The 27963-nt window shown below is 40.2% G+C and overlaps 1 protein-coding gene across 1 annotated transcript in view; it reads left to right on the plus strand.

Annotated features, from left to right (window-relative positions):
• The window catches only part of ghsra (growth hormone secretagogue receptor a), a 27133-nt gene extending 58 nt beyond the window's left edge, over positions 1-27075 (plus strand). The window contains exons 1-2 of the mRNA XM_061967915.1: positions 1-744; positions 26158-27075. The exon at positions 1-744 is cut by the window's left edge and continues 58 nt beyond it. Coding sequence (XP_061823899.1) covers positions 1-744; positions 26158-26462 — 1049 coding nt within the window. The 3' untranslated portion in view covers positions 26463-27075. The remainder of the gene's footprint in view (positions 745-26157) is intronic.
• The last annotated feature ends 888 nt before the right edge of the window (positions 27076-27963 follow it).

A 27963-nucleotide genomic window follows, 5' to 3' on the forward strand; every position in this document is an offset into this window, starting at 1 on the left:
CTTTCCAGGACCCGCCGCCGCTCAACTACTACACCCTCCCCCTCCTGGGCGCCATCACGGTGACGTGCACGCTGCTCTTCGCGGTGGGCGTGGCCGGCAACGTGATGACCATCCTGGTGGTGGGCAGGTACCGGGACATGCGCACCACCACCAACCTGTACCTGTGCAGCATGGCCGTGTCCGACCTGCTCATCTTCCTGTGCATGCCGCTAGACCTCTACCGCATGTGGCGCTACCGACCTTGGCGCCTGGGGGACGCGCTGTGCAAGCTCTTCCAGTTCGTGTCCGAGTCCAGCACCTACTCCACCATCCTGAGCATCACCGCCCTCTCCGTGGAAAGGTACGTGGCCATTTGCTTCCCGCTGCGCGCCAAGGCCCTGGTGACCAAGCGGCGGGTACGCGGCCTCATCCTCCTCCTGTGGACCGTGGCGCTAATGAGTGCCGGGCCCGTCTTCGTCATGGTGGGCGTGGAGCAGGACGAGGCGGGCTTCCGTCTCAACAACACCCGAGTGCCGCTGGAGGACGACACCCGCGAGTGCAGGATGACGCACTACGCCGTGGAGTCGGGCCTGATGGGCGCCATGGTGTGGCTGAGCTCCGTCTTCTTCTTCGCGCCCGTCTTCTGTCTCACGGTTCTCTACAGCCTGATTGGACGCCGCCTGTGGCGCCGCCACCGGGAGACGACCGCCGGCCCGCGGGTGACGCACAGGGACAGGAGCAACAGGCAGACCATCAAGATGTTGGGTAGGTTTGTGCACCTCAAAAACTAGCCTGGAACATAGATGATCTTTGACGAGCACTCTCTCGTGAAACAGTGTGATGGTTGCATATAAAGGATCTGTGATTAGGTAGCAGGTACTCAAACATTAGATGATCTTTGACGAGCACTCTCTCGTGAAACAGTGTGATTGTTGCATATAAAGGATTAGGTAGCAGGTACTCAAACATAGATGATCTTTGACGAGCACTCTCTCGTGAAACAGTGTGATGGTTGCATATAAAGGATCTGTGATTAGGTAGCAGGTACTCAAACATAGATGATCTTTGACGAGCACTCTCTCGTGAAACAGTGTGATGGTTGCATATAAAGGATCTGTGATTAGGTAGCAGGTACTCAAACATTAGATGATCTTTGACAAACACTCTCTTGTGAAACAGTGTGATCGTTGCATATAAAGGATCTGTGATTAGGTAGCAGGTACTCAAACAGATGATCTTTGACAAACACTCTCTCGTGAAACAGTGTGATCGTTGCATATAAAGGATTAGGTAGCAGGTACTCAAACATAGATGATCTTTGACGAGCACTCTCTCGTGAAACAGTGTGATCGTTGCATATAAAGGATCTGTGATTAGGTAGCAGGTACTCAAACATAGATGATCTTTGACGAGCACTCTCTCGTGAAACAGTGTGATGGTTGCATATAAAGGATCTGTGATTAGGTAGCAGGTACTCAAACATTAGATGATCTTTGACAAACACTCTCTTGTGAAACAGTGTGATCGTTGCATATAAAGGATCTGTGATTAGGTAGCAGGTACTCAAACAGATGATCTTTGACAAACACTCTCTCGTGAAACAGTGTGATCGTTGCATATAAAGGATCTGTGATTTGGTAGCAGGTACTCAAACATAGCTGATCTTTGACGAGCACTCTCTCGTGAAACAGTGTGATCGTTGCATATAAAGGATCTGTGATTAGGTAGCAGGTACTCAAACATAGATGATCTTTGACGAGCACTCTCTCGTGAAACAGTGTGATCGTTGCATATAAAGGATCTGTGATTAGGTAGCAGGTACTCAAACATAGATGATCTTTGACGAGCACTCTCTCGTGAAACAGTGTGATCGTTGCATATAAAGGATCTGTGATGAGGTAGCAGGTACTCAAACATAGATGATCTTTGACGAGCACTCTCTCGTGAAACAGTGTGATCGTTGCATATAAAGGATCTGTGATTAGGTAGCAGGTACTCAAACATAGATGATCTTTGACAAACACTCTCTCGTGAAACAGTGTGATCGTTGCATATAAAGGATCTGTGATTAGGTAGCAGGTACTCAAACATAGATGATCTTTGACGAGCACTCCCTCGTGAAACAGTGTGATCGTTGCATATAAAGGATTAGGTAGCAGGTACTCAAACATAGATGATCTTTGACGAGCACTCTCTCGTGAAACAGTGTGATCGTTGCATATAAAGGATCTGTGATTTGGTAGCAGGTACTCAAACATAGATGATCTTTGACGAGCACTCTCTCGTGAAACAGTGTGATCGTTGCATATAAAGGATTAGGTAGCAGGTACTCAAACATAGATGATCTTTGACGAGCACTCTCTCGTGAAACAGTGTGATCGTTGCATATAAAGGATTAGGTAGCAGGTACTCAAACATAGATGATCTTTGACGAGCACTCTCTCGTGAAGCAGTGTGATCGTTGCATATAAAGGATCTGTGATTAGGTAGCAGGTACTCAAACATAGATGATCTTTGACGAGCACTCTCTCGTGAAACAGTGTGATCGTTGCATATAAAGGATCTGTGATGAGGTAGCAGGTACTCAAACATAGATGATCTTTGACGAGCACTCTCTCGTGAAACAGTGTGATCGTTGCATATAAAGGATCTGTGATTAGGTAGCAGGTACTTAAACATAGATGATCTTTGACGAGCACTCTCTCGTGAAACAGTGTGATCGTTGCATATAAAGGATCTGTGATTAGGTAGCAGGTACTCAAACATCGATGATCTTTGACGAGCACTCTCTCGTGAAACAGTGTGATCGTTGCATATAAAGGATCTGTGATTTGGTAGCAGGTACTCAAACATCGATGATCTTTGACGAGCACTCTCTCGTGAAACAGTGTGATCGTTGCATATAAAGGATCTGTGATTTGGTAGCAGGTACTCAAACATAGATGATCTTTGACAAACACTCTCTTGTGAAACAGGGTGATCGTTGCATATAAAGGATCTGTGATTAGGTAGCATGTACTCAAACATCGATGATCTTTGACGAGCACTCTCGTGAAACAGTGTGATCGTTGCATATAAAGGATCTGTGATTAGGTAGCATGTACTCAAACGTAGATGATCTTTGACGAGCACTCTCTCGTGAAACAGTGTGATCGTTGCATATAAAGGATCTGTGATTTGGTAGCAGGTACTCAAACATAGATGATCTTTGACGAGCACTCTCTCGTGAAACAGTGTGATCGTTGCATATAAAGGATCTGTGATTTGGTAGCAGGTACTCAAACATAGATGATCTTTGACAAACACTCTCTTGTGAAACAGGGTGATCGTTGCATATAAAGGATCTGTGATTAGGTAGCATGTACTCAAACATCGATGATCTTTGACGAGCACTCTCTCGTGAAACAGTGTGATCGTTGCATATAAAGGATCTGTGATTAGGTAGCATGTACTCAAACGTAGATGATCTTTGACGAGCACTCTCTCGTGAAACAGTGTGATCGTTGCATATAAAGGATCTGTGATTTGGTAGCAGGTACTCAAACATAGATGATCTTTGACGAGCACTCTCTCGTGAAACAGTGTGATCGTTGCATATAAAGGATCTGTGATTTGGTAGCAGGTACTCAAACATAGATGATCTTTGACAAACACTCTCTTGTGAAACAGGGTGATCGTTGCATATAAAGGATCTGTGATTAGGTAGCATGTACTCAAACATCGATGATCTTTGACGAGCACTCTCTCGTGAAACAGTGTGATCGTTGCATATAAAGGATCTGTGATTAGGTAGCAGGTACTCAAACATAGATGATCTTTGACGAGCACTCTCTCGTGAAACAGTGTGATCGTTGCATATAAAGGATCTGTGATTAGGTAGCAGGTACTCAAACATAGATGATCTTTGACGAGCACTCTCTCGTGAAACAGTGTGATCGTTGCATATAAAGGATCTGTGATTAGGTAGCAGGTACTCAAACATAGATGATCTTTGACGAGCACTCTCTCGTGAAACAGTGTAATCGTTGCATATAAAGGATCTGTGATTAGGTAGCAGGTACTCAAACATAGATGATCTTTGACGAGCACTCTCTCGTGAAACAGTGTGATCGTTGCATATAAAGGATCTGTGATTAGGTAGCAGGTACTCAAACATAGATGATCTTTGACGAGCACTCTCTCGTGAAACAGTGTGATCGTTGCATATAAAGGATCTGTGATTTGGTAGCAGGTACTCAAACATAGATGATCTTTGACGAGCACTCTCTCGTGAAACAGTGTGATTGTTGCATATAAAGGATTAGGTAGCAGGTACTCAAACATAGATGATCTTTGACGAGCACTCTCTCGTGAAACAGTGTGATCGTTGCATATAAAGGATCTGTGATTAGGTAGCAGGTACTCAAACATAGATGATCTTTGACGAGCACTCTCTCGTGAAACAGTGTGATCGTTGCATATAAAGGATCTGTGATTAGGTAGCAGGTACTCAAACATAGATGATCTTTGACGAGCACTCTCTCGTTGCATATAAAGGATCTGTGATTAGGTAGCAGGTACTCAAACATAGATGATCTTTGACGAGCACTCTCTCGTGAAACAGTGTGATCGTTGCATATAAAGGATCTGTGATTAGGTAGCAGGTACTCAAACATAGATGATCTTTGACGAGCACTCTCTCGTGAAACAGTGTGATCGTTGCATATAAAGGATCTGTGATTTGGTAGCAGGTACTCAAACATAGATGATCTTTGACGAGCACTCTCTCGTGAAACAGTGTGATCGTTGCATATAAAGGATCTGTGATTAGGTAGCAGGTACTCAAACATAGATGATCTTTGACGAGCACTCTCTCGTGAAACAGTGTGATCGTTGCATATAAAGGATCTGTGATTAGGTAGCAGGTACTCAAACATAGATGATCTTTGACGAGCACTCTCTCGTGAAACAGTGTGATCGTTGCATATAAAGGATCTGTGATTAGGTAGCAGGTACTCAAACATAGATGATCTTTGACGAGCACTCTCTCGTTGCATATAAAAGATCTGTGATTAGGTAGCAGGTACTCAAACATAGATGATCTTTGACAAGCACTCTCTCGTGAAACAGTGTGATCGTTGCATATAAAGGATCTGTGATTAGGTAGCAGGTACTCAAACATAGATGATCTTTGACGAGCACTCTCTCGTTGCATATAAAGGATCTGTGATTAGGTAGCAGGTACTCACACATAGATGATCTTTGACGAGCACTCTCTCGTGAAACAGTGTGATCGTTGCATATAAAGGATCTGTGATTAGGTAGCAGGTACTCAAACATAGATGATCTTTGACGAGCACTCTCTCGTTGCATATAAAAGATCTGTGATTAGGTAGCAGGTACTCAAACATAGATGATCTTTGACGAGCACTCTCTCGTGAAACAGTGTGATCGTTGCATATAAAGGATCTGTGATTAGGTAGCAGGTACTCAAACATAGATGATCTTTGACGAGCACTCCCTCGTGAAACAGTGTGATCGTTGCATATAGAGGATCTGTGATGAGGTAGCAGGTACTCAAACATAGATGATCTTTGACGAGCACTCTCTCGTGAAACAGTGTGATCGTTGCATATAAAGGATCTGTGATTTGGTAGCAGGTACTCAAACATAGATGATCTTTGACGAGCACTCTCTCGTGAAACAGTGTGATCGTTGCATATAAAGGATCTGTGATTAGGTAGCAGGTACTCAAACATAGATGATCTTTGACGAGCACTCTCTCGTGAAACAGTGTGATCGTTGCATATAAAGGATCTGTGATTAGGTAGCAGGTACTCAAACATAGATGATCTTTGACGAGCACTCTCTCGTTGCATATAAAAGATCTGTGATTAGGTAGCAGGTACTCAAACATAGATGATCTTTGACAAGCACTCTCTCGTGAAACAGTGTGATCGTTGCATATAAAGGATCTGTGATTAGGTAGCAGGTACTCAAACATAGATGATCTTTGACGAGCACTCTCTCGTTGCATATAAAGGATCTGTGATTAGGTAGCAGGTACTCACACATAGATGATCTTTGACGAGCACTCTCTCGTGAAACAGTGTGATCGTTGCATATAAAGGATCTGTGATTAGGTAGCAGGTACTCAAACATAGATGATCTTTGACGAGCACTCTCTCGTTGCATATAAAAGATCTGTGATTAGGTAGCAGGTACTCAAACATAGATGATCTTTGACGAGCACTCTCTCGTGAAACAGTGTGATCGTTGCATATAAAGGATCTGTGATTAGGTAGCAGGTACTCAAACATAGATGATCTTTGACGAGCACTCCCTCGTGAAACAGTGTGATCGTTGCATATAGAGGATCTGTGATGAGGTAGCAGGTACTCAAACATAGATGATCTTTGACGAGCACTCTCTCGTGAAACAGTGTGATCGTTGCATATAAAGGATCTGTGATTTGGTAGCAGGTACTCAAACATAGATGATCTTTGACAAACACTCTCTTGTGAAACAGTGTGATCGTTGCATATAAAGGATCTGTGATTAGGTAGCAGGTACTCAAACATAGATGATCTTTGACGAGCACTCTCTCGTGAAACAGTGTGATCGTTGCATATAAAGGATCTGTGATTGTTGTGGATCTGTGGTACTCAAAAGCAGAAGCACAAATATGATCTCTCTTGTGTTTCCAGCAGTATAGTTTTCTTTCTATAGAGAGTTTTCTTTCTATAGAGGATCTTTGAAAAGCTTTTTGTACAAGCATCAGAGGTCTCCTTTCACAAATAGGATCTTTGACTCTTGCTTTTTCTGCATTAGGTCCTCAAAAACAGCGTGATCTTTCCATATAGAGGATCTGTAACTAAGGTTTTGGTAGCAAGTACTCAAAAACAGCAGAGCAAATATGATCTTGTTATGTTTTTTGCAGTAGTTTCCTTCTAATAGAGGATCTTTGACTTGCTTATTGTATGAGGTCCTCAAAAACAGCAGTGATCTTTGCATATAGAGGATGTGTGACTCAGGTTTTGGTAGCAGGTCCCCAAAAATGCAGCGCAAATAGGGTCTTTCTTGTGTTTTAGCAGTAGTTTCCTTTTTATAAAGGATCTTTGAAGAGCTTTTTGTATGAGGTCCTCAAAAACATCAGAGCTCTCTTTCCAAATAGGATCTTTGACTCTTGCTTTTTCTGCATTAGGTCCTCAAAAACAGTGTGATCTTTGCATATAAAGACTCTGCATCTAATGTTTCTGTAGCAGGTACTCAAAAACAGCAAAGCAAATATGATCTTGTGTTTTTTGCAGTAGTTGCTTTCTTATAGAGGATCTTTGACTTGCTTATTGTATGAGATTCTCAAAAACAGCAGTGATCTTTGCATATAAAGGATCTGTGACTCAGGTTTTGGTGGCAGGTAGTCAAAAACAGCAGAGCAAATTTAATCGTTATGTGTTTTTTGCAGTAGTTTACCTCTTATAGAGGATCTTTGACTTGCTTATTGTACGAGGTCTTCAAAAACAGCAGTGATCTTTGCATATAGAGGAAGTGGGACTCAGGTTTTGGGAGCAGGTCCCCAAAAATGAAATGCAAATAGGGTCTTTCTTGTGTTTTAGCAGTAGTTTCATTCCTATAGAGGATCTTTGAAGAGCTTTTGTATGAGGTCTTCAAAAGCATCAAAGCTCACTTTCAGAAATAGGATCTTTGACTCTTACTTTTTCTGCATTAGGTCCTCAAAAACAGTGTGATCGTTGCATATAGAGGATCTGTGATTAGGTAGCAGGTACTCAAACATAGATGATCTTTGACGAGCACTCTCTCGTGAAACAGTGTGATCGTTGCATATAAAGGATCTGTGATTGTTGTGGATCTGTGGTACTCAAAAACAGAAGCACAAATATGATCTCTCTTGTGTTTCCAGCAGTATAGTTTTCTTTCTATAGAGGATCTTTGAAAAGCTTTTTGTACAAGCATCAGAGGTCTCCTTTCACAAATAGGATCTTTGACTCTTGCTTTTTCTGCATTAGGTCCTCAAAAACAGCGTGATCTTTCCATATAGAGGATCTGTAACTAAGGTTTTGGTAGCAAGTACTCAAAAACAGCACAGCAAATATGATCTTGTTGTGTTTTTTGCAGTAGTTTCCTTCTAATGGAGGATCTTTGACTTGCTTATTGTATGAGGTCCTCAAAAACAGCAGTGATCTTTGCATATAGAGGATGTGTGACTCAGGTTTTGGTAGCAGGTCCCCAAAAATGCAGCGCAAATAGGGTCTTTCTTGTGTTTTAGCAGTAGTTTCCTTTTTATAAAGGATCTTTGAAGAGCTTTTTGTGTGAGGTCTTCTAAAACATCAGAGCTCTCTTTCCTAATAGGATCTTTGACTCTTGCTTTTTCTGCATTAGGTCCTCAAAAACAGTGTGATCTTTGCATATAAAGACTCTGCATCTAATGTTTCTGTAGCAGGTACTCAAAAACAGCAAAGCAAATAAGATCTTGTGTTTTTTGCAGTAGTTGCTTTCTTATAGAGGATCTTTGACTTGCTTATTGTATGAGATTCTCAAAAACAGCAATGATCTTTGCATATAAAGGATCTGTGACTCAGGTTTTGGTGGCAGGTAGTCAAAAACAGCAGAGCAATTTAATCATTATGTGTTTTTTGCAGTAGTTTACCTCTTATAGAGGATCTTTGACTTGCTTATTGTATGAGGTCCTCAAAAACAGCAGTGATCTTTGCATATAGAGGATGTGGGACTCAGGTTTTGGGAGCAGGTCCCCAAAAATGCAATGCAAATAGGGTCTTTCTTGTGTTTTAGCAGAAGTTTCATTCCTATAGAGGATCTTTGAAGAGCTTGTTGTATGAGATCTTCTAAAGCATCAAAGCTCTCTTTCAGAAATAGGATCTTTGACTCTTACTTTTTCTGCATTAGGTCCTCAAAAACAGCGTGATCTTTCCATATAGAGGATCTGTAACTAAGGTTTTGGTAGCAGGTAGTCAAACACTGCAGAGCAAATATGATCTTGTTGTGTTTTTGGCAGTAGTTTCTTTCTTATAGAGGATCTTTGACTTGCTTATTGTATGAGATCCTCAAAAACAGCAGTGATCTTTGCATATAAAGGATCTGTGGCTCAGTTTTTGCTAGCAGGTACTCAAAAGCAGAAGCACAAATATGATCTCTCTTGTGTTTCTAGCAGTATAGTTTTATTTTTAATAGAGGATCTTTGAAAAGCTTTTTGTACAAGCATCCCTTTCACAAATAGGATCTTTGACTCTTGCTTTTTCTGCATTAGGTCCTCAAAAACAGCGTGATCTTTGCATATAAAAGATCTGTAACTAAGGTTTTGGTAGCAAGTACTCAAAAACAGCAGAGCAAATATGATCTTGTTGGTTTTTTTTGCAGTAGTTTTCTTCTAATGGAGGATCTTTGACTTGCTTATTGTACGAGGTCTTCAAAAACAGCAGTGATCTTTGCATATAGAGGAAGTGGGACTCAGGTTTTGGGAGCAGGTCCCCAAAAATGCAATGCAAATAGGGTCTTTATTGTGTTTTAGCAGTAGTTTCCTTCCTATAGAGGATCTTTGAAGAGCTTTTTGTGTGAGGTCTTCAAAAGCATCAAAGCTCGCTTTCAGAAATAGGATCTTTGACTCTTACTTTTTCTGCATTAGGTCCTCAAAAACAGTGTGATCGTTGCATGTAGAGGATCTGTAACTAAGGTTTTGGTAGCAGGTACTCAAACACTGCAGAGCAAATATGATCTTGTTGTGTTTTTGGCAGTAGTTTCTTTCTTATAGAGGATCTTTGACTTGCTTATTGTATGAGATCCTCAAAAACAGCAGTGATCTTTGCATATAAAAGATCTGTGGCTCAGTTTTTGCTAGCAGGTACTCAAAAGCAGAAGCACAAATATGATCTCTCTTGTGTTTCTAGAAGTATAGTTTTATTTTTAGTAGAGGATCTTTGAAAAGCTTTTTGTACAAGCATCCCTTTCACAAATAGGATCTTTGACTCTTGCTTTTTCTGCATTAGGTCCTCAAAAACAGCGTGATCTTTGCATATAAAGGATCTGTAACTAAGGTTTTGGTAGCAAGTACTCAAAAACAGCAGAGCAAATATGATCTTGTTGGGGGTTTTTTGCAGTAGTTTTCTTCTAATGGAGGATCTTTGACTTGCTTATTGTATGAGGTCCTCAAAAACAGCAGTGATCTTTGCATATAGAGGATGTGTGACTCAGGTTTTGGTAGCAGGTCCCCAAAAATGCAGCGCAAATAGGGTCTTTCTTGTGTTTTAGCAGTAGTTTCCTTTTTATAAAGGATCTTTGAAGAGCTTTTTGTATGAGGTCTTCAAAAACATCAGAGCTCTCTTTCCAAATAGGATCTTTGACTCTTGCTTTTTCTGCATTAGGTCCTCAAAAACAGTGTGATCTTTGCATATAAAGACTCTGCATCTAATGTTTCTGTAGCAGGTACTCAAAAACAGCAAAGCAAATATGATCTTGTGTTTTTTGCAGTAGTTGCTTTCTTATAGAGGATCTTTGACTTGCTTATTGTATGATATCCTCAAAAACAGCAGTGATCTTTTCATATAAAGGATCTGTGACTCAGGTTTTGGTGGCAGGTAGTCAAAAACAGCAGAGCAAATTTAATCGTTATGTGTTTTTTGCAGTAGTTTACTTCTTATAGAGGATCTTTGACTTGCTTATTGTACGAGGTCTTCAAAAACAGCAGTGATCTTTGCATATAGAGGAAGTGGGACTCAGGTTTTGGGAGCAGGTTCCCAAAAATGCAATGCAAATAGGGTCTTTCTTGTGTTTTAGCAGTAGTTTCCTTCCTATAGAGGATCTTTGAAGAGCTTTTGTATGAGGTCTTCAAAAGCATCAAAGCTCGCTTTCAGAAATAGGATCTTTGACTCTTACTTTTTCTGCATTAGGTCCTCAAAAACAGTGTGATCGTTGCATATAGAGGATCTGTAACTAAGGTTTTGGTAGCAGGTAGTCAAACCCTGCAGAGCAAATATGATCTTGTTGTGTTTTTGGCAGTAGTTTCTTTCTTATAGAGGATCTTTGACTTGCTTATTGTATGAGATCCTCAAAAACAGCAGTGATCGTTGCATATAAAGGATCTGTGATTAGGTAGCAGGTACTCAAAAGCAGAAGCACAAATATGATCTCTCTTGTGTTTCCAGCAGTATAGTTTTCTTTCTATAGAGGATCTTTGAAAAGCTTTTTGTACAAACATCAGAGGTCTCCTTTCACAAATAGGATCTTTGACTCTTGCTTTTTCTGCATTAGGTCCTCAAAAACAGCGTGATCTTTCCATATAGAGGATCTGTAACTAAGGTTTTTGTAGCAAGTACTCAAAAACAGCAGAGCAAATATGATCTTGTTGTGTTTTTTGCAGTAGTTTCCTTCTAATGGAGGATCTTTGACTTGCTTATTGTATGAGGTCTTCAAAAACAGCAGTGATCTTTGCATATAGAGGATGTGTGACTCAGGTTTTGGGAGCAGGTCCCCAAAAATGCAGCACAAATAGGGTCTTTCTTGTGTTTTAGCAGTAGTTTCCTTTTTATAAAGGATCTTTGAAGAGCTTTTTGTGTGAGGTCTTCTAAAACATCAAAGCTCTCTTTCAGAAATAGGATCTTTGACTCTTGCTTTTTCTGCATTAGGTTCTCAAAAACAGTGTGATTGTTGCATATAGAGGATCTGTAACTAAGGTTTTGGTAGCAGGTACTCAAAAACAGCAGAGCAAATATGATCTTGTTGTGTTTTTGGCAGTAGTTTCTTTCTTATAGAGGATCTTTGACTTGCTTATTGTATGAGATCCTCAAAAACAGCAGTGATCTTTGCATATAGAGGAAGTGGGACTCAGGTTTTGGGAGCAGGTCCCCAAAAATGCAGCGCAAATAGGGTCTTTCTTGTGTTTTAGCAGTAGTTTCCTTTTTATAAAGGATCTTTGAAGAGCTTTTTGTATGAGGTCTTCAAAAACATCAGAGCTCTCTTTCCAAATAGGATCTTTGACTTTTGCTTTTTCTGCATTAGGTCCTCAAAAACAGTGTGATCTTTGCATATAAAGACTCTGCATCTAATGTTTCTGTAGCAGGTACTCAAAAACAGCAAAGCAAATATGATCTTGTTGTGTTTTTTGCAGTAGTTGCTTTCTTGTAGAGGATCTTTGACTTGCTTATTGTATGAGATTCTCAAAAACAGCAGTGATCTTTGCATATAAAGGATCTGTGACTCAGGTTTTGGTGGCAGGTAGTCAAAAACAGCTGAGCAAATTTAATCGTTATGTGTTTTTTGCAGTAGTTTACTTCTTATAGAGGATCTTTGACTTGCTTATTGTACGAGGTCTTCAAAAACAGCAGTGATCTTTGCATATAGAGGAAGTGGGACTCAGGTTTTGGTAGCAGGTCACCAAAAATGCAATGCAAATAGGGTCTTTCTTGTGTTTTAGCAGTAGTTTCCTTCCTATAGAGGATCTTTGAAGAGCTTTTGTATGAGGTCTTCAAAAGCATCAAAGCTCGCTTTCAGAAATAGGATCTTTGACTCTTACTTTTTCTGCATTAGGTCCTCAAAAACAGTGTGATCGTTGCATGTAGAGGATCTGTGATTAGGTAGCAGGTACTCAAACATAGATGATCTTTGACGAGCACTCTCTCGTGAAACAGTGTGATCGTTGCATATAAAGGATCTGTGATTACTGTGGATCTGTGGTACTCAAAAACAGAAGCACAAATATGATCTCTCTTGTGTTTCCAGCAGTATAGTTTTCTTTCTATAGAGGATCTTTGAAAAGCTTTTTGTACAAACATCAGAGGTCTCCTTTCACAAATAGGATCTTTGACTCTTGCTTTTTCTGCATTAGGTCCTCAAAAACGGCGTGATCTTTCCATATAGAGGATCTGTAACTAAGGTTTTGGTAGCAAGTACTCAAAAACAGCAGAGCAAATATGATCTTGTTGTGTTTTTTGCAGTAGTTTCCTTCTAATGGAGGATCTTTGACTTGCTTATTGTATGAGGTCCTCAAAAACAGCAGTGATCTTTGCATATAGAGGATGTGTGACTCAGGTTTTGGTGGCAGGTAGTCAAAAACAGCAGAGCAAATTTAATCGTTATGTGTTTTTTGCAGTAGTTTACTTCTTATAGAGGATCTTTGACTTGCTTATTGTACGAGGTCTTCAAAAACAGCAGTGATCTTTGCATATAGAGGAAGTGGGACTCAGGTTTTGGGAGCAGGTCCCCAAAAATGCAACGCAAATAGGGTCTTTCTTGTGTTTTAGCAGTAGTTTCCTTTTTATAAAGGATCTTTGAAGAGCTTTTTGTATGAGGTCTTCAAAAACATCAGAGCTCTCTTTCCAAATAGGATCTTTGACTCATGCTTTTTCTGCATTAGGTCCTCAAAAACAGTGTGATCTTTGCATATAAAGACTCTGCATCTAATGTTTCTGTAGCAGGTACTCAAAAACAGTAAAGCAAATATGATCTTGTGTTTTTTGCAGTAGTTGCTTTCTTATAGAGGATCTTTGACTTGCTTATTGTATGAGATTCTCAAAAACAGCAGTGATCTTTGCATATAAAGGATCTGTGACTCAGGTTTTGGTGGCAGGTAGTCAAAAACAGCAGAGCAAATTGAATCGTTATGTGTTTTTTGCAGTAGTTTACTTCTTATAGAGGATCTTTGACTTGCTTATTGTACGAGGTCTTCAAAAACAGCAGTGATCTTTGCATATAGAGGAAGTGGGACTCAGGTTTTGGGAGCAGGTCCCCAAAAATCCAATGCAAATAGGGTCTTTCTTGTGTTTTAGCAGTAGTTTCCTTCCGATAGAAGATCTTTGAAGAGCTTTTGTATGAGGTCTTCAAAAGCATCAAAGCTCACTTTCAGAAATAGGATCTTTGACTCTTACTTTTTCTGCATTAGGTCCTCAAAAACAGTGTGATCGTTGCATATAGAGGATCTGTGATGAGGTAGCAGGTACTCAAACATAGATGATCTTTGACGAGCACTCTCTCGTGAAACAGTGTGATCGTTGCATATAAAGGATCTGTGATTGTTGTGGATCTGTGGTACTCAAAAACAAAAGCACCAATATGATCTCTCTTGTGTTTCCAGCAGTATAGTTTTATTTCTATAGAGGATCTTTGAAAAGCTTTTTGTACAAGCATCAGAGGTCTCCTTTCACAAATAGGATCTTTGACTATTGCTTTTTCTGCATTAGGTCCTCAAAAACAGCGTGATCTTTCCATATAGAGGATCTGTAACTAAGGTTTTGGTAGCAAGTACTCAAAAACAGCAGGGCAAATATGATCTTGTTGTGTTTTTTGCAGTAGTTTACTTCTAATGGAGGATCTTTGACTTGCTTATTGTACGAGGTCCTCAAAAACAGCAGTGATCTTTGCATATAGAGGATGTGTGACTCAGGTTTTGGTAGCAGGTCCCCAAAAATGCAGCGCAAATAGGGTCTTTCTTGTGTTTTAGCAGTAGTTTCCTTTTTATAAAGGATCTTTGAAGAGCTTTTTGTATGAGGTCTTCAAAAACATCAGAGCTCTCTTTCCAAATAGGATCTTTGACTCTTGCTTTTTTTGCATTAGGTCCTCAAAAACAGTGTGATCTTTGCATATAAAGACTCTGCATCTAATGTTTCTGTAGCAGGTACTCAAAAACAGCAAAGCAAATATGATCTTGTGTTTTTTGCAGTAGTTGCTTTCTTATAGAGGATCTTTGACTTGCTTATTGTATGAGATTCTCAAAAACAGCAGTGATCTTTGCATATAAAGGATCTGTGACTCAGGTTTTGGTGGCAGGTAGTCAAAAACAGCAGAGCAAATTTAATCGTTATGTGTTTTTTGCAGTAGTTTACTTCTTATAGAGGATCTTTGACTTGCTTATTGTACGAGGTCTTCAAAAACAGCAGTGATCTTTGCATATAGAGGAAGTGGGACTCAGGTTTTGGGAGCAGGTCCCCAAAAATGCAATGCAAATAGGGTCTTTATTGTGTTTTAGCAGTAGTTTCCTTCCTATAGAGGATCTTTGAAGAGCTTCTGTATGAGGTCTTCAAAAGCATCAAAGCTCACTTTCAGAAATAGGATCTTTGACTCTTACTTTTTCTGCATTAGGTCCTCAAAAACAGTGTGATCGTTGCATATAGAGGATCTGTGATTTGGTAGCAGGTACTCAAACATAGATGATCTTTGACGAGCACTCTCTCGTGAAACAGTGTGATCGTTGCATATAAAGGATCTGTGATTGTTGTGGATCTGTGGTACTCAAAAACAAGCACAAATATGATCTCTCTTGTGTTTCCAGCAGTATAGTTTTCTTTCTATAGAGGATCTTTGAAAAGCTTTTTGTACAAACATCAGAGGTCTCCTTTCACAAATAGGATCTTTGACTCTTGCTTTTTCTGCATTAGGTTCTCAAAAACAGTGTGATCTTTGCATATAGAGGATCTGTAACTAAGGTTTTGGTAGCAGGTACTCAAAAACAGCAGAGCAAATATGATCTTGTTGTGTTTTTGGCCGTAGTTTCTTTCTTATAGAGGATCTTTGACTTGCTTATTGTATGAGATCCTCAAAAACAGCAGTGATCTTTGCATATAAAGGATCTGTGGCTCAGTTTTTGCTAGCAGGTACTCAAAAGCAGAAGCACAAATATGATCTCTCTTGTGTTTCTAGCAGTATAGTTTTATTTTTAATAGAGGATCTTTGAAAAGCTTTTTGTACAAGCATCCCTTTCACAAATAGGATCTTTGACTCTTGCTTTTTCTGCATTAGGTCCTCAAAAACAGCGTGATCTTTGCATATAAAGGATCTGTAACTAAGGTTTTGGTAGCAAGTACTCAAAAACAGCAGAGCAAATATGATCTTGTTGGGTTTTTTTTGCAGTAGTTTTCTTCTAATAGAGGATCTTTGACTTGCTTATTGTATGAGGTCCTCAAAAACAGCAGTGATCTTTGCATATAGAGGAAGTGGGACTCAGGTTTTGGGAGCAGGTCCCCAAAAATGCAACGCAAATAGGGTATTTCTTGTGTTTTAGCAGTAGTTTCCTTTTTATAAAGGATCTTTGAAGAGCTTTTTGTATGAGGTCTTCAAAAACATCAGAGCTCTCTTTCCAAATAGGATCTTTGACTCTTGCTTTTTCTGCATTAGGTCCTCAAAAACAGTGTGATCTTTGCATATAAAGGCTCTGCATCTAATGTTTCTGTAGCAGGTACTCAAAAACAGCCAAGCAAATATGATCTTGTGTTTTTTGCAGTAGTTGCTTTCTTATAGAGGATCTTTGACTTGCTTATTGTATGAGATTCTCAAAAACAGCAGTGATCTTTGCAGATAAAGGATCTGTGACTCAGGTTTTGGTGGCAGGTAGTCAAAAACAGCAGAGCAAATTTAATCGTTATGTGTTTTTTGCAGTAGGTTACTTCTTATAGAGGATCTTTGACTTGCTTATTGTACGAGGTCTTCAAAAACAGCAGTGATCTTTGCATATAGAGGAAGTGGGACTCAGGTTTTGGGAGCAGGTCCCCAAAAATGCAATGCAAATAGGGTCTTTCTTGTGTTTTAGCAGAAGTTTCCTTCCTATAGAGGATCTTTGAAGAGCTTTTTGTATGAGGTCTTCAAAAGCATCAAAGCTCACTTTCAGAAATAGGATCTTTGACTCTTACTTTTTCTGCATTAGGTCCTCAAAAACAGTGTGATCGTTGCATATAGAGGATCTGTAACTAAGGTTTTGGTAGCAGGTAGTCAAACACTGCAGAGCAAATATGATCTTGTTGTGTTTTTGGCAGTAGTTTCTTTCTTATAGAGGATCTTTGACTTGCTTATTGTATGAGATCCTCAAAAACAGCAGTGATCTTTGCATATAAAGGATCTGTGGCTCAGTTTTTGCTAGCAGGTACTCAAAAGCAGAAGCACAAATATGATCTCTCTTGTGTTTCTAGCAGTATAGTTTTATTTTTAATAGAGGATCTTTGAAAAGCTTTTTGTACAAGCATCCCTTTCACAAATAGGATCTTTGACTCTTGCTTTTTCTGCATTAGGTCCTCAAAAACAGCGTGATCTTTGCATATAAAAGATCTGTAACTAAGGTTTTGGTAGCAAGTACTCAAAAACAGCAGAGCAAATATGATCTTGTTGGTTTTTTTTGCAGTAGTTTTCTTCTAATGGAGGATCTTTGACTTGCTTATTGTATGAGGTCCTCAAAAACAGCAGTGATCTTTGCATATAGATGATGTGTGACTCAGGTTTTGGTAGCAGGTCCCCAAAAATGCAGCGCAAATAGGGTCTTTCTTGTGTTTTAGCAGTAGTTTCCTTTTTATAAAGGATCTTTGAAGAGCTTTTTGTATGAGGTCTTCAAAAACATCAAAGCTCTCTTTCCAAATAGGATCTTTGACTCTTGCTTTTTCTGCATTAGGTCCTCAAAAACAGTGTGATCTTTGCATATAAAGGCTCTGCATCTAATGTTTCTGTAGCAGGTACTCAAAAACAGCAAAGCAAATATGATCTTGTGTTTTTTGCAGTAGTTGCTTTCTTATAGAGGATCTTTGACTTGCTTATTGTATGAGATTCTCAAAAACAGCAGTGATCTTTGCATATAAAGGATCTGTGACTCAGGTTTTGGTGGCAGGTAGTCAAAAACAGCAGAGCAAATTTAATCGTTATGTGTTTTTAGCAGTACTTTACCTCTTATAGAGGATCTTTGACTTGCTTATTGTATGAGGTCCTCAAAAACAGCAGTGATCTTTGCATATAGATGATGTGTGACTCAGGTTTTGGTAGCAGGTCCCCAAAAATGCAGCGCAAATAGGGTCTTTCTTGTGTTTTAGCAGTAGTTTCCTTTTTATAAAGGATCTTTGAAGAGCTTTTTGTATGAGGTCTTCAAAAACATCAAAGCTCTCTTTCCAAATAGGATCTTTGACTCTTGCTTTTTCTGCATTAGGTCCTCAAAAACAGTGTGATCTTTGCATATAAAGGCTCTGCATCTAATGTTTCTGTAGCAGGTACTCAAAAACAGCAAAGCAAATATGATCTTGTGTTTTTTGCAGTAGTTGCTTTCTTATAGAGGATCTTTGACTTGCTTATTGTATGAGATTCTCAAAAACAGCAGTGATCTTTGCATATAAAGGATCTGTGACTCAGGTTTTGGTGGCAGGTAGTCAAAAACAGCAGAGCAAATTTAATCGTTATGTGTTTTTTGCAGTACTTTACCTCTTATAGAGGATCTTTGACTTGCTTATTGTATGAGGTCTTCAAAAACAGCAGTGATCTTTGCATATAGAGGAAGTGGGACTCAGGTTTTGGGAGCAGGTCCCCAAAAATGCAGCACAAATAGGGTCTTTCTTGTGTTTTAGCAGAAGTTTCCTTCCTATAGAGGATCTTTGAAGAGCTTTTGTATGAGGTCTTCAAAAGCATCAAAGCTCGCTTTCAGAAATAGGATCTTTGACTCTTACTTTTTCTGCATTAGGTCCTCAAAAACAGTGTGATCGTTGCATGTAGAGGATCTGTAACTAAGGTTTTGGTAACAGGTACTCAAACCCTGCAGAGCAAATATGATCTTGTTGTGTTTTTGGCAGTAGTTTCTTTCTTATAGAGGATCTTTGACTTGCTTATTGTATGGGATCCTCAAAAACAGCAGTGATCTTTGCATATAAAGGATCTGTGGCTCAGTTTTTGGTAGCAGGTACTCAAAAGCAGAAGCACAAATATGATCTCTCTTGTGTTTCCAGCAGTATAGTTTAATTTTTAGTAGAGGATCTTTGAAAAGCTTTTTGTACAAGCATCCCTTTCACAAATAGGATCTTTGACTCTTGCTTTTTCTGCATTAGGTCCTCAAAAAACAGCGTGATCTTTGCATATAAAGGATCTGTAACTAAGGTTTTGGTAGCAAGTACTCAAAAACAGCAGAGCAAATATGATCTTGTTGGGTTTTTTTGCAGTAGTTTCCTTCTAATAGAGGATCTTTGACTTGCTTATTGTATGAGGTCCTCAAAAACAGCAGTGATCTTTGCATATAGAGGATGTGTGACTCAGGTTTTGGTAGCAGGTCCCCAAAAATGCAACGCAAATAGGGTCTTTCTTGTGATTTAGCAGTAGTTTCCTTTTTATAAAGGATCTTTGAAGAGCTTTTTGTATGAAGTCTTCAAAAACATCAGAGCGCTCTTTCCAAATAGGATCTTTGACTCTTGCTTTTTCTGCATTAGGTCCTCAAAAACAGTGTGATCTTTGCATATAAAGGCTCTGCATCTAATGTTTCTGTAGCAGGTACTCAAAAACAGCAAAGCAAATATGATCTTGTGTTTTTTGCAGTAGTTGCTTTCTTATAGAGGATTTTTAACTTGCTTATTGTATGAGATTCTCAAAAACAGCAGTGATCTTTGCATATAAAGGATCTGTGACTCAGGTTTTGGTGGCAGGTAGTCAAAAACAGCAGAGCAAATTTAATCGTTATGTGTTTTTTGCAGTAGTTTACCTCTTATAGAGGATCTTTGACTTGCTTATTGTACGAGGTCTTCAAAAACAGCAGTGATCTTTGCATATAGAGGAAGTGGGACTCAGGTTTTGGGAGCAGGTCACCAAAAATGCAATGCAAATAGGGTCTTTCTTGTGTTTTAGCAGTAGTTTCCTTCCTATAGAGGATCTTTGAAGAGCTTTTGTATGAGGTCTTCAAAAGCATCAAAGCTCGCTTTCAGAAATAGGATCTTTGACTCTTACTTTTTCTGCATTAGGTCCTCAAAAACAGTGTGATCGTTGCATATAGAGGATCTGTGATTAGGTAGCAGGTACTCAAACATAGATGATCTTTGACGAGCACTCTCTCGTGAAACAGTGTGATCGTTGCATATAAAGGATATGTGATTGTTGTGGATCTGTGGTACTCAAAAACAGAAGCACAAATATGATCTCTCTTGTGTTTCCAGCAGTATAGTTTTCTTTCTATAGAGGATCTTTGAAAAGCTTTTTGTACAAGCATCAGAGGTCTCCTTTCACAAATAGGATCTTTGACTCTTGCTTTTTCTGCATTAGGTCCTCAAAAACAGCGTGATCTTTGCATATAAAGGATCTGTAACTAAGGTTTTGGTAGCAAGTACTCAAAAACAGCAGAGCAAATATGATCTTGTTGTTTTTTTTGCAGTAGTTTCCTTCTAATAGAGGATATTTGACTTGCTTATTGTATGAGGTCCTCAAAAACAGCAGTGATCTTTGCATATAGAGGATGTGTGACTCAGGTTTTGGTAGCAGGGCCGCAAAAATGCAACGCAAATAGGGTCTTTCTTGTGTTTTAGTAGTAGTTTCCAGTTTATAAAGGATTTTTAAGAGCTTTTTGTATGAGGTCTTCAAAAACATCAGAGCTCTCTTTCCAAAATATGATCTTTGACTCTTACTTTGTCTGCATTAGGTCCTCAAAAACAGTGTGATCTTTGCATATAAAGGATCTTTAACTAAGGTTTTGGTAGCAGGTACTCAAAAACAGCAGAGCAAATATGATCTTGTTTCTTTCTTATAGAGGATCTTTGACTTGCTTTTTGTATGAGATCCTCAAAAACAGCAATTATCTTTGCATATAAAGGATCTGTGACTCAGGTTTTGGTGGCAGGTAGTAAAAAACTGCAGAGCAAATTTAATTGTTTTGTGTTTTTTTGCAGTAGTTTACTTCTTATAGAGGATCTTTGACTTGCTCACTGTATGATATCCTCAAAAACAGCAGTGATCTTTTCATATAAAGGATCTGTGACTCAGGTTTTGGTGGCAGGTAGTCAAAAACAGCAGAGCAAATTTAATCTTTTTGTGTTTTTTGCTTTAGTTTCCTTCTTGTAGAGGATCTTTGACTTGCTTATTGTATGAGGTCCTCAAAAACAGCAGTGATGTTTGCATCCAGAGGATGTGTCACTCGGGTTTTGGTAGCAGGTCCCCAAAAAATGCAACGCAAATAGGGTCTTTCTTGTGTTTTAGCAGTTGTTACCTTCTTATAGAGGATCTTTGAAGAGTTTTCTGTATGAGGTCTTCAAAAACATCAAAGCTCTCTTTCACAAATAGGAACTTTGCCTTGCTTTTTCCGCATTAGGTCCTAAAAACAGCAGTGATCTTTGCATATAAGAAATCTTTGTAAGTATTTTAGTAATAGCAACACTCTTTTGTCAAAAATATACTTTTTGCATTTTTTTCTAGAAGATTCCTTAAAAACAGCATAGCGCCCCTTACATTTATAGAGGATCTTGGATGAGCATTTTTGTAGTAGGTCCTCAGAATGTCAGAGCTCTTCTGTGACATTATGGGTCCGTAACTCGGGTTTTGGTAACAGGTACTCAAAAACAGCAGCACTCTCATGTCACAAATATAATCATTCTTGCTTTTTTTGGAGTAGTTTCCTAAAAACAACAGTGAATTCTGTTTGTATAAAGGATCTTTGGCATGTATTTTTTTGATAGGTCCTCAGAAATGGCAAAGTGCTTCTGTTGCACAGAGGATCTTTGACTTGGGTTTTGGTAGCTAAATTGTTATGTAGATGATCTTTGTCAAGCATTTTTGTAGTGGATCATAATCAAAACTTAGGTGGTTAAAAACAGTAAAGCAACTCTGTCACACAGACAATCTTTGAGTGGGCTTTTGCAATAGAACCTTGAACACAGCTGAAAGTATCCTGTCATAGAGAGGATCTTTGACAAGTGCTTGCAAAAGCTGGTTGAGAAATGTTGTTCTAAAACAATTTGCTGAGGCATTTGTTGACAAAGTGGTGACCCTCGCCCCGTCCTTGTTTGTGAATGACTGAGCATTTCATGGAAGCTGCTTTTATACCCAATCATGGCACCCACCTGTTCCCAATTAGCCTGTTCACCTGTGGGATGTTCCAAATAAGTCTTTGATGAGCATTCCTCAACTTTCTCACTCTTTTTTGCCACTTGTGCCAGCTTTTTTGAACCATGTTGCAGGCATCACATTCTTAGACTTAGACTTCCTTTTTATTGTCATTCAAATTTGAACTTTACAGATAAGAACGAAATGTCGTTTCATTAGCTTATGGTAGTGCAGGATAAAAAAGCAATAAGGTGCATATATAAAATAAATAGATTACTGTACAGATAAATATATTGCACTTTTTCACATGCGTCCACGTTTATGGATGTATGTTATATTGTCTTTATATTCCAGCCAGTTAATCCATTTTGGGGGGAATTGAGGGGATAATTTAATTATGATGCGTTCAAGAGTCTTACGACCTGAGGGAAGAAGCTGTTACAGAACCTGGAGGTTCTGCTTCGGAACCTCTTTCTAGAGTCCAGCAGTGAAAACAGTCCTTGGTGGGGGTGGGAGGAGTCTTTGCAGATTTTCTGAGCCCTGGTCAGGCAGCGGCTTTTTGCCATCTCCTGGATAGGAGGAAGAGGAGTCCTGATGATCTTTTCCGCCGTCCTCACCACTCTCTGGAGAGACTTCCAGTCTGAGGCATTGCAGACTCCAGTCCAGACAGAGATGCAGGTGGTCTCTGTAGAATGTGCTGAGAGAGCTGTGCTCTTTTCATCCCACGCAAAAAGTGCATGCGCTGCTGAGCTCTTTTTACAAGAGCTCCGGTGTGTAGGGACCAGGTTATATTGTCAGTTATCTGCACCCCCAGGAACTTGGTGCTGCTTACTATCTCCACTGCTGTGCCGTTGATGAAGAGTGGAGCGTGGCTGGACTGGTGCTTCCTGAAGTCAACCATGATCTCCTTGGTCTTGTTGACATTCAGGACCAAGTTGTTGGTTCTGCACCAGTCAACCAGATGTTTCACCTCCTCCCTGTAGTCCATGTTGTTGTTGTCACGGATGAGGCCCACTACTGTTGTGTACTTCACAATGTGGTTAGTAGTGGACCTGGCGCAGCAGTCATGGGTCATCAACATGAACAGCAGTGGACTCAGGATGCAGCCCTGGGGGGAGCCGGTGCTCAGGGAGATGGCACTGGAGGTGTTGTTGCCCACTCTCACAGATAGGGGTCTATCTGTGAGGAAGTCAAGCAGCCAGTTGCAAAGGGGGGTACTGAATCCAAGGTTTGCTCACCAAGTGCTGCGGGATGATGGTGTTGAATGCTGAGCTGAAGTCCAGGAACAACATCCGCACGTGTGTGTCCTTTCCTTCCAGATGTTCTAAGCTCAGGTGGAGTGCAGAGGAGATGGCGTCCTCTGTGGAGCGGTTAGGGCGATAAGCAAACTGGTATGGGTCGAATGTGGGGGGAAGTCTGGAGACAATATATTCCTTTACCAGCCTCTCCAAGTACTTCATTATGATGGGGGTGAGTGCAACGGGGCGGTAATCATTGAGGGAGGAGATTGTGGGTTTTTTTGGCACTGGAATGATTGTGGCCGACTTAAAACATGATGGTACCACAGCCTGGGTCAGCGAGATGTTGAAGATGTTTGTGAGAACCCCAGCCAGCTAGTCTGCACATCCCTTAAGCACCTTGCCCGGAATGTCATCCGGTCCCGGTGCTTTCCGGGGGTTCACTCTCCTCAGGGTTTTCCGGACATCCGCTATATCCAGGTTGAGCGGCTGCTCATCAGGGCAAGGAATGGATTTTCCCGCCGGAGTGGTGTTAAGTCCCTCAAACCTTGCAAAGTAGTTGTTAAGGTCATCTAGGAAGCTGATACTGTTGTCACAGGGACGGGGGGCAGCTTTATAGTCCATGATGACATGTATGCCCTGCCACATTCGTCTAGTGTTTGTAGGGTTCTCGAAGAAGTCCTGCACTTTCTGACTGTGAGCACACTTTGCAACCTTAATGGCACGGTTCAGGTTAGCTCTGGCTGTTTTTAATGCCACCATGTCGCCAGACTTGAAAGCCTTGTTCCGAGCCTTCAGCATTGCACGTACCTCACTGTTCATCCAGGGTTTCTCGTTGGCCCGTGTGGGGATGTTCTTGATCACACTGACATCCTCCATGCACTTCTGGATGTATGCGGACACAGACTCTGCATACATGTGTGGTGATTTTCGGTGGCGGCTGCTTTGAACATGTCCCAGTCTGTGGTTTCGAAGCAGTCTTGTAATGCTTCCATTGCTCCCTCTGGCCAGTCCTCACCTGCTTCATTGTAGCTTGCTTCCTGATCAGCAGGGGCTTGTATGCAGGAATTAGCATCACGGATAGATGGTCTGAGGAGCCGAGGTGGGGGCGTGGTGCAGCTTTATACGCCTGTTTAATATTACTATACACCAAGTCCAGCTTGCTTCCATCCCTGGTTGCAAAATGCACATATTGATGGAAATGAGGGAAAACAGTTTTCATGTTAGCTTGATTAAAATCCCCTGCCACGATGAAAACTCCCTCTGGATGTGTAGTTTGCAGTTCATTGATGGAGCAGTACAAATGCTTTGACATTACAGGTGGAATGTAACAACCACCAATCACTGACATTACTGGTGGAATGTAACAACCACCCGTTCTGCCTGCTTCTTCTCATAAGGATTTTGTGAGCTTTTATTTCGTCCACAAAGTTGCAAGCGTCAAGGCTAACATTATACCACCAGACATCTTTTCATATAGAGGATCTTTGACTAGTTTTTGTTGTGGATCCTTAAAAAAAACAGCAAACTCCTGTCAAATAGAGGATCTTTGATTAGCGATTTTGTAATAGGTCCTTAAAAAGAGCAGCAAACTCCTGTCATTTAGAGGATCTTTGAGTAGCATTTGTACAAAACCCAAAAGCAGTGAAGTTGTGTAAATGGTCAATAAAAAGAGAATACAACAAATCCTTTTCAACTTATATTCAATTGAATAGACTGCAAAGACAAGATATTTTATGTCCGAACTGAACTATTTGGCAAATAACCATGAACTTAGAATTTAATGGCAGCAACACATTGCAAAAAAGTTGTCACAGGGGCATTTTTACCACACACAACATTTTTACAACACTCAGTAAACGTTTGGGAACTGAGAAGACCAATTTTTGAAGCTTTTCAGGTGAAATTCTTTCCCATTCTTGCTTGATGTACAGCTTAAGTTGTTCAACGGTCCGGGGTCTCCGTTGTGCTATTTTAGGCTTCATAATGCGCCACACATTTTCTTTTACTATGAAGCCACGCTGTTGTAACACCTGGCTTGGCATTGTCTTGCTGAAATAAGCAGGGGCGTCCATGGTAACGTTGCTTGGATGGCAACATATGTTGCTCCAAAAGCTGTATGTACCTTTCAGCATTAATGGTGCCTTCACAGATGTGTAAGTTACCCATGTCTTGGGCACTAATACACCCCCATACCATCACACATGCTGCCTTTTACACTTTGCGCCTAGAACAATCTGGATGGTTATGTTCCTTTTTTTTCGGGAGGACACAATGTCCACAGTTTCCAAAAACTATTTGAAATGTGGACTCGTCAGACCACAGAACACTTTTCCACTTTGCATAATTCCATCTTAGATGAGCTCGGGCCCTCAAAGCCGGCAGCGTTTCTGGGTGTTGTTGATAAATGGCTTTGGCTTTGCATAGTAGAGTTTTAACTTGCACTTACAGATGTAGCGACCAACTGTAGTCACTGACAGTGGTTTTATGAAGTGTTCCTGAGCCCATGTGGTGATATCCTTTACACACTGATGTGGGTTTTTGATGCTTGAGGGATTGACGGTCGCAGGCATTCAATGTTGGTTTTCAGCCTTGCTGCTTACGTGCGGTGATTTCTCCAGATTCTCTGAACCTTTTGATGATATTACGAAGCGTAGATGGTGAATTCCCTAAATTCCTTGCAATTGCTGGTTGAGAAATGTTGTTCTTAAACAATTTGCTCAGGCATTTGTTGACAAAGTGGTGACCCTCGCCCCGTCCTTGTTTGTGAATGACTGAGCATTTCATGGAAGCTGCTTTTGTACCCAATCATGGCACCCACCTGTTCCCAATTAGCCTGTTCACCTGTGGGATGTTCCAAATAAGTCTTTGATGAGCATTCCTCAACTTTCTCACTCTTTTTTGCCACTTGTGCCAGCTTTTTTTAAACATGTTGCAGCCATCAAATTCCAAATGAGCTAATAATTTTTCCAGTTCAAAGGTTAAGTATCTTGTGTTTGCAGTCTATTCATTTAGGTTGAACATGATTTGCAAATCATTGTATTCTGTTTTTATTGACCATTTACACAATGTGCCAACTTCACTGCTTTTGGGTCTTGTATGAAAAGAGCAGCATTGAGGTTTGTTCTCCAACCAAAAGTATCCACTAGTCTTCATCCTTTGCGTCCTCTTCTTCTTCTTCCAGTGGTGGTGGTGGCGGCGTTTGTCCTGTGCTGGCTACCTTTCCACATGTGTCGCTACCTGCAGTTCCGCTCTTTGGACGCACCGTCTCCTCTGCTGTCCGCCTTGTCCGAGCACTGCAGCTTGGTGTCGGTGGTCCTCTTCTACCTGAGCGCCGCCATCAACCCCATCCTCTACAACACCATGTCCTGGAAGTACCGGGGAGCGGCTGCTCGCCTCTTCGGCCTCGTCGACCACCAGCGGCCGCGGGCGCGTACAACCAGCACCTTGAAGGCTGACGGATGGACAGAATCTACCATCAGCTTCTAAACTTCAAAAAAAAAAACAATTTCAATGAACTTTTATTGTACATGATTTATTTCCTGGATGACAACAAAGGACAGTAGATTGTGTGTCTATGGTCTACACCAGGGGGGTCCAAACTTTTTACACTGTCAAAAAAAATCAAAGCATGTCGGAGCCATTTTAACATTTTTCATTTTCAAACCCAATACAATATTTTAGATGTATTTGGTCCTGGGGACCCGGAAACACAGAGAATAAACCACACAGGTCAATCCCAAGGTCTTTCGGATGACCTATATGTTGAGCAAGAATTAGGGACCACCAAGACGGAATAGCAATATTACCAAGTTTTACTAAAGCTTTAGGAGACCTGCCCTTACAATGCGGTAATAGCAGCATCAAAAAGCCATCTAAAAATCAAATGGAAAGAGTCAGCTTGTTTAGCAGGAAAACTGCCGCTCCTGCCCAGAAAGAAATACATACAGCCTGGTTGTTCTCAAGGAATGGTCTCAGTCATAAAAAATGGTTGAATAAGTCATACGTTATTTTTTTTTCAACGCCTATACAATTCTTGATCCACTTCAAATCTATCAGTCAATATCTTTTCTCTTTTTTTCTGCCTTTTTTGTCAAAGAAAACCCTATTCTTTTGCGGCAAAAACAAAAAATATGCAATATTACCCCCAACAAAATTTCCAAGTGGAATATTTGACGTCAAATAAATATTCATAAAAACATACATTTTGATTCATTATTTTTTTGGAGCAATGACAAATTGAATGAAAAAATAGCCTGTATGGCAGCTTTGTGTTATTACAGTTGTTAACGTTGCAACTTTTTCTTCTTCACATTTCACCTGCTTGCTCTTTTATGTTAGTTTTTTTATTTATTAGTATTTTTAGAATTTCATAAAAGCATAGCTTTGAACCAATTACCGTATAAAAAGAATGTTAAAAATAAACTACATCTTCATTACTTAGTTTATTAGCTGGACGTAAATACATTGTTGAAATAGTCATATTTGTTCCAAAGGGAGGAATGTTGGGAATTTAAGGGAAAATTGTCAATCAACATTTTATACATAAAATAAATGCAACACAAAGCAACTCGCTTCCCACCGCAGGTATTATCGACAGTATATTGTCCCGATTGTAGAAATCATTATTTTAAAAAGTATGTATTTGTAGTCGTGTAGTACAAGTTATTTCACGCTCGCCATGAGCCCGCACGCTAATCCCGTCAGCGTCGATTTCGTCAAATCAAGCTGCGTACGCACTGATTTATTTAACTGCATTGTGCTGAGCAGCCAGGACAAACGTCCACTTTCCTACGGCAAAATGACTTCCACTTCCTGTTCTATGGCTGTCATCACAATTGAACTTGCGGTGGGATTGCAAACTGTACAAGTTGAAGGATGTTATTTGGGCTGTTGTCAACATGCTGTGAATTAAAGGTCAGGAATGACATCATTTATTCGCGTGGCAGGATGAGAACATCAATCAGCTTGCATTGACGATGTTGTTTAT

This window comes from Nerophis lumbriciformis, linkage group LG08 (assembly GCF_033978685.3).
Source record: "Nerophis lumbriciformis linkage group LG08, RoL_Nlum_v2.1, whole genome shotgun sequence".
Classification (NCBI taxonomy): domain Eukaryota; kingdom Metazoa; phylum Chordata; class Actinopteri; order Syngnathiformes; family Syngnathidae; genus Nerophis; species Nerophis lumbriciformis.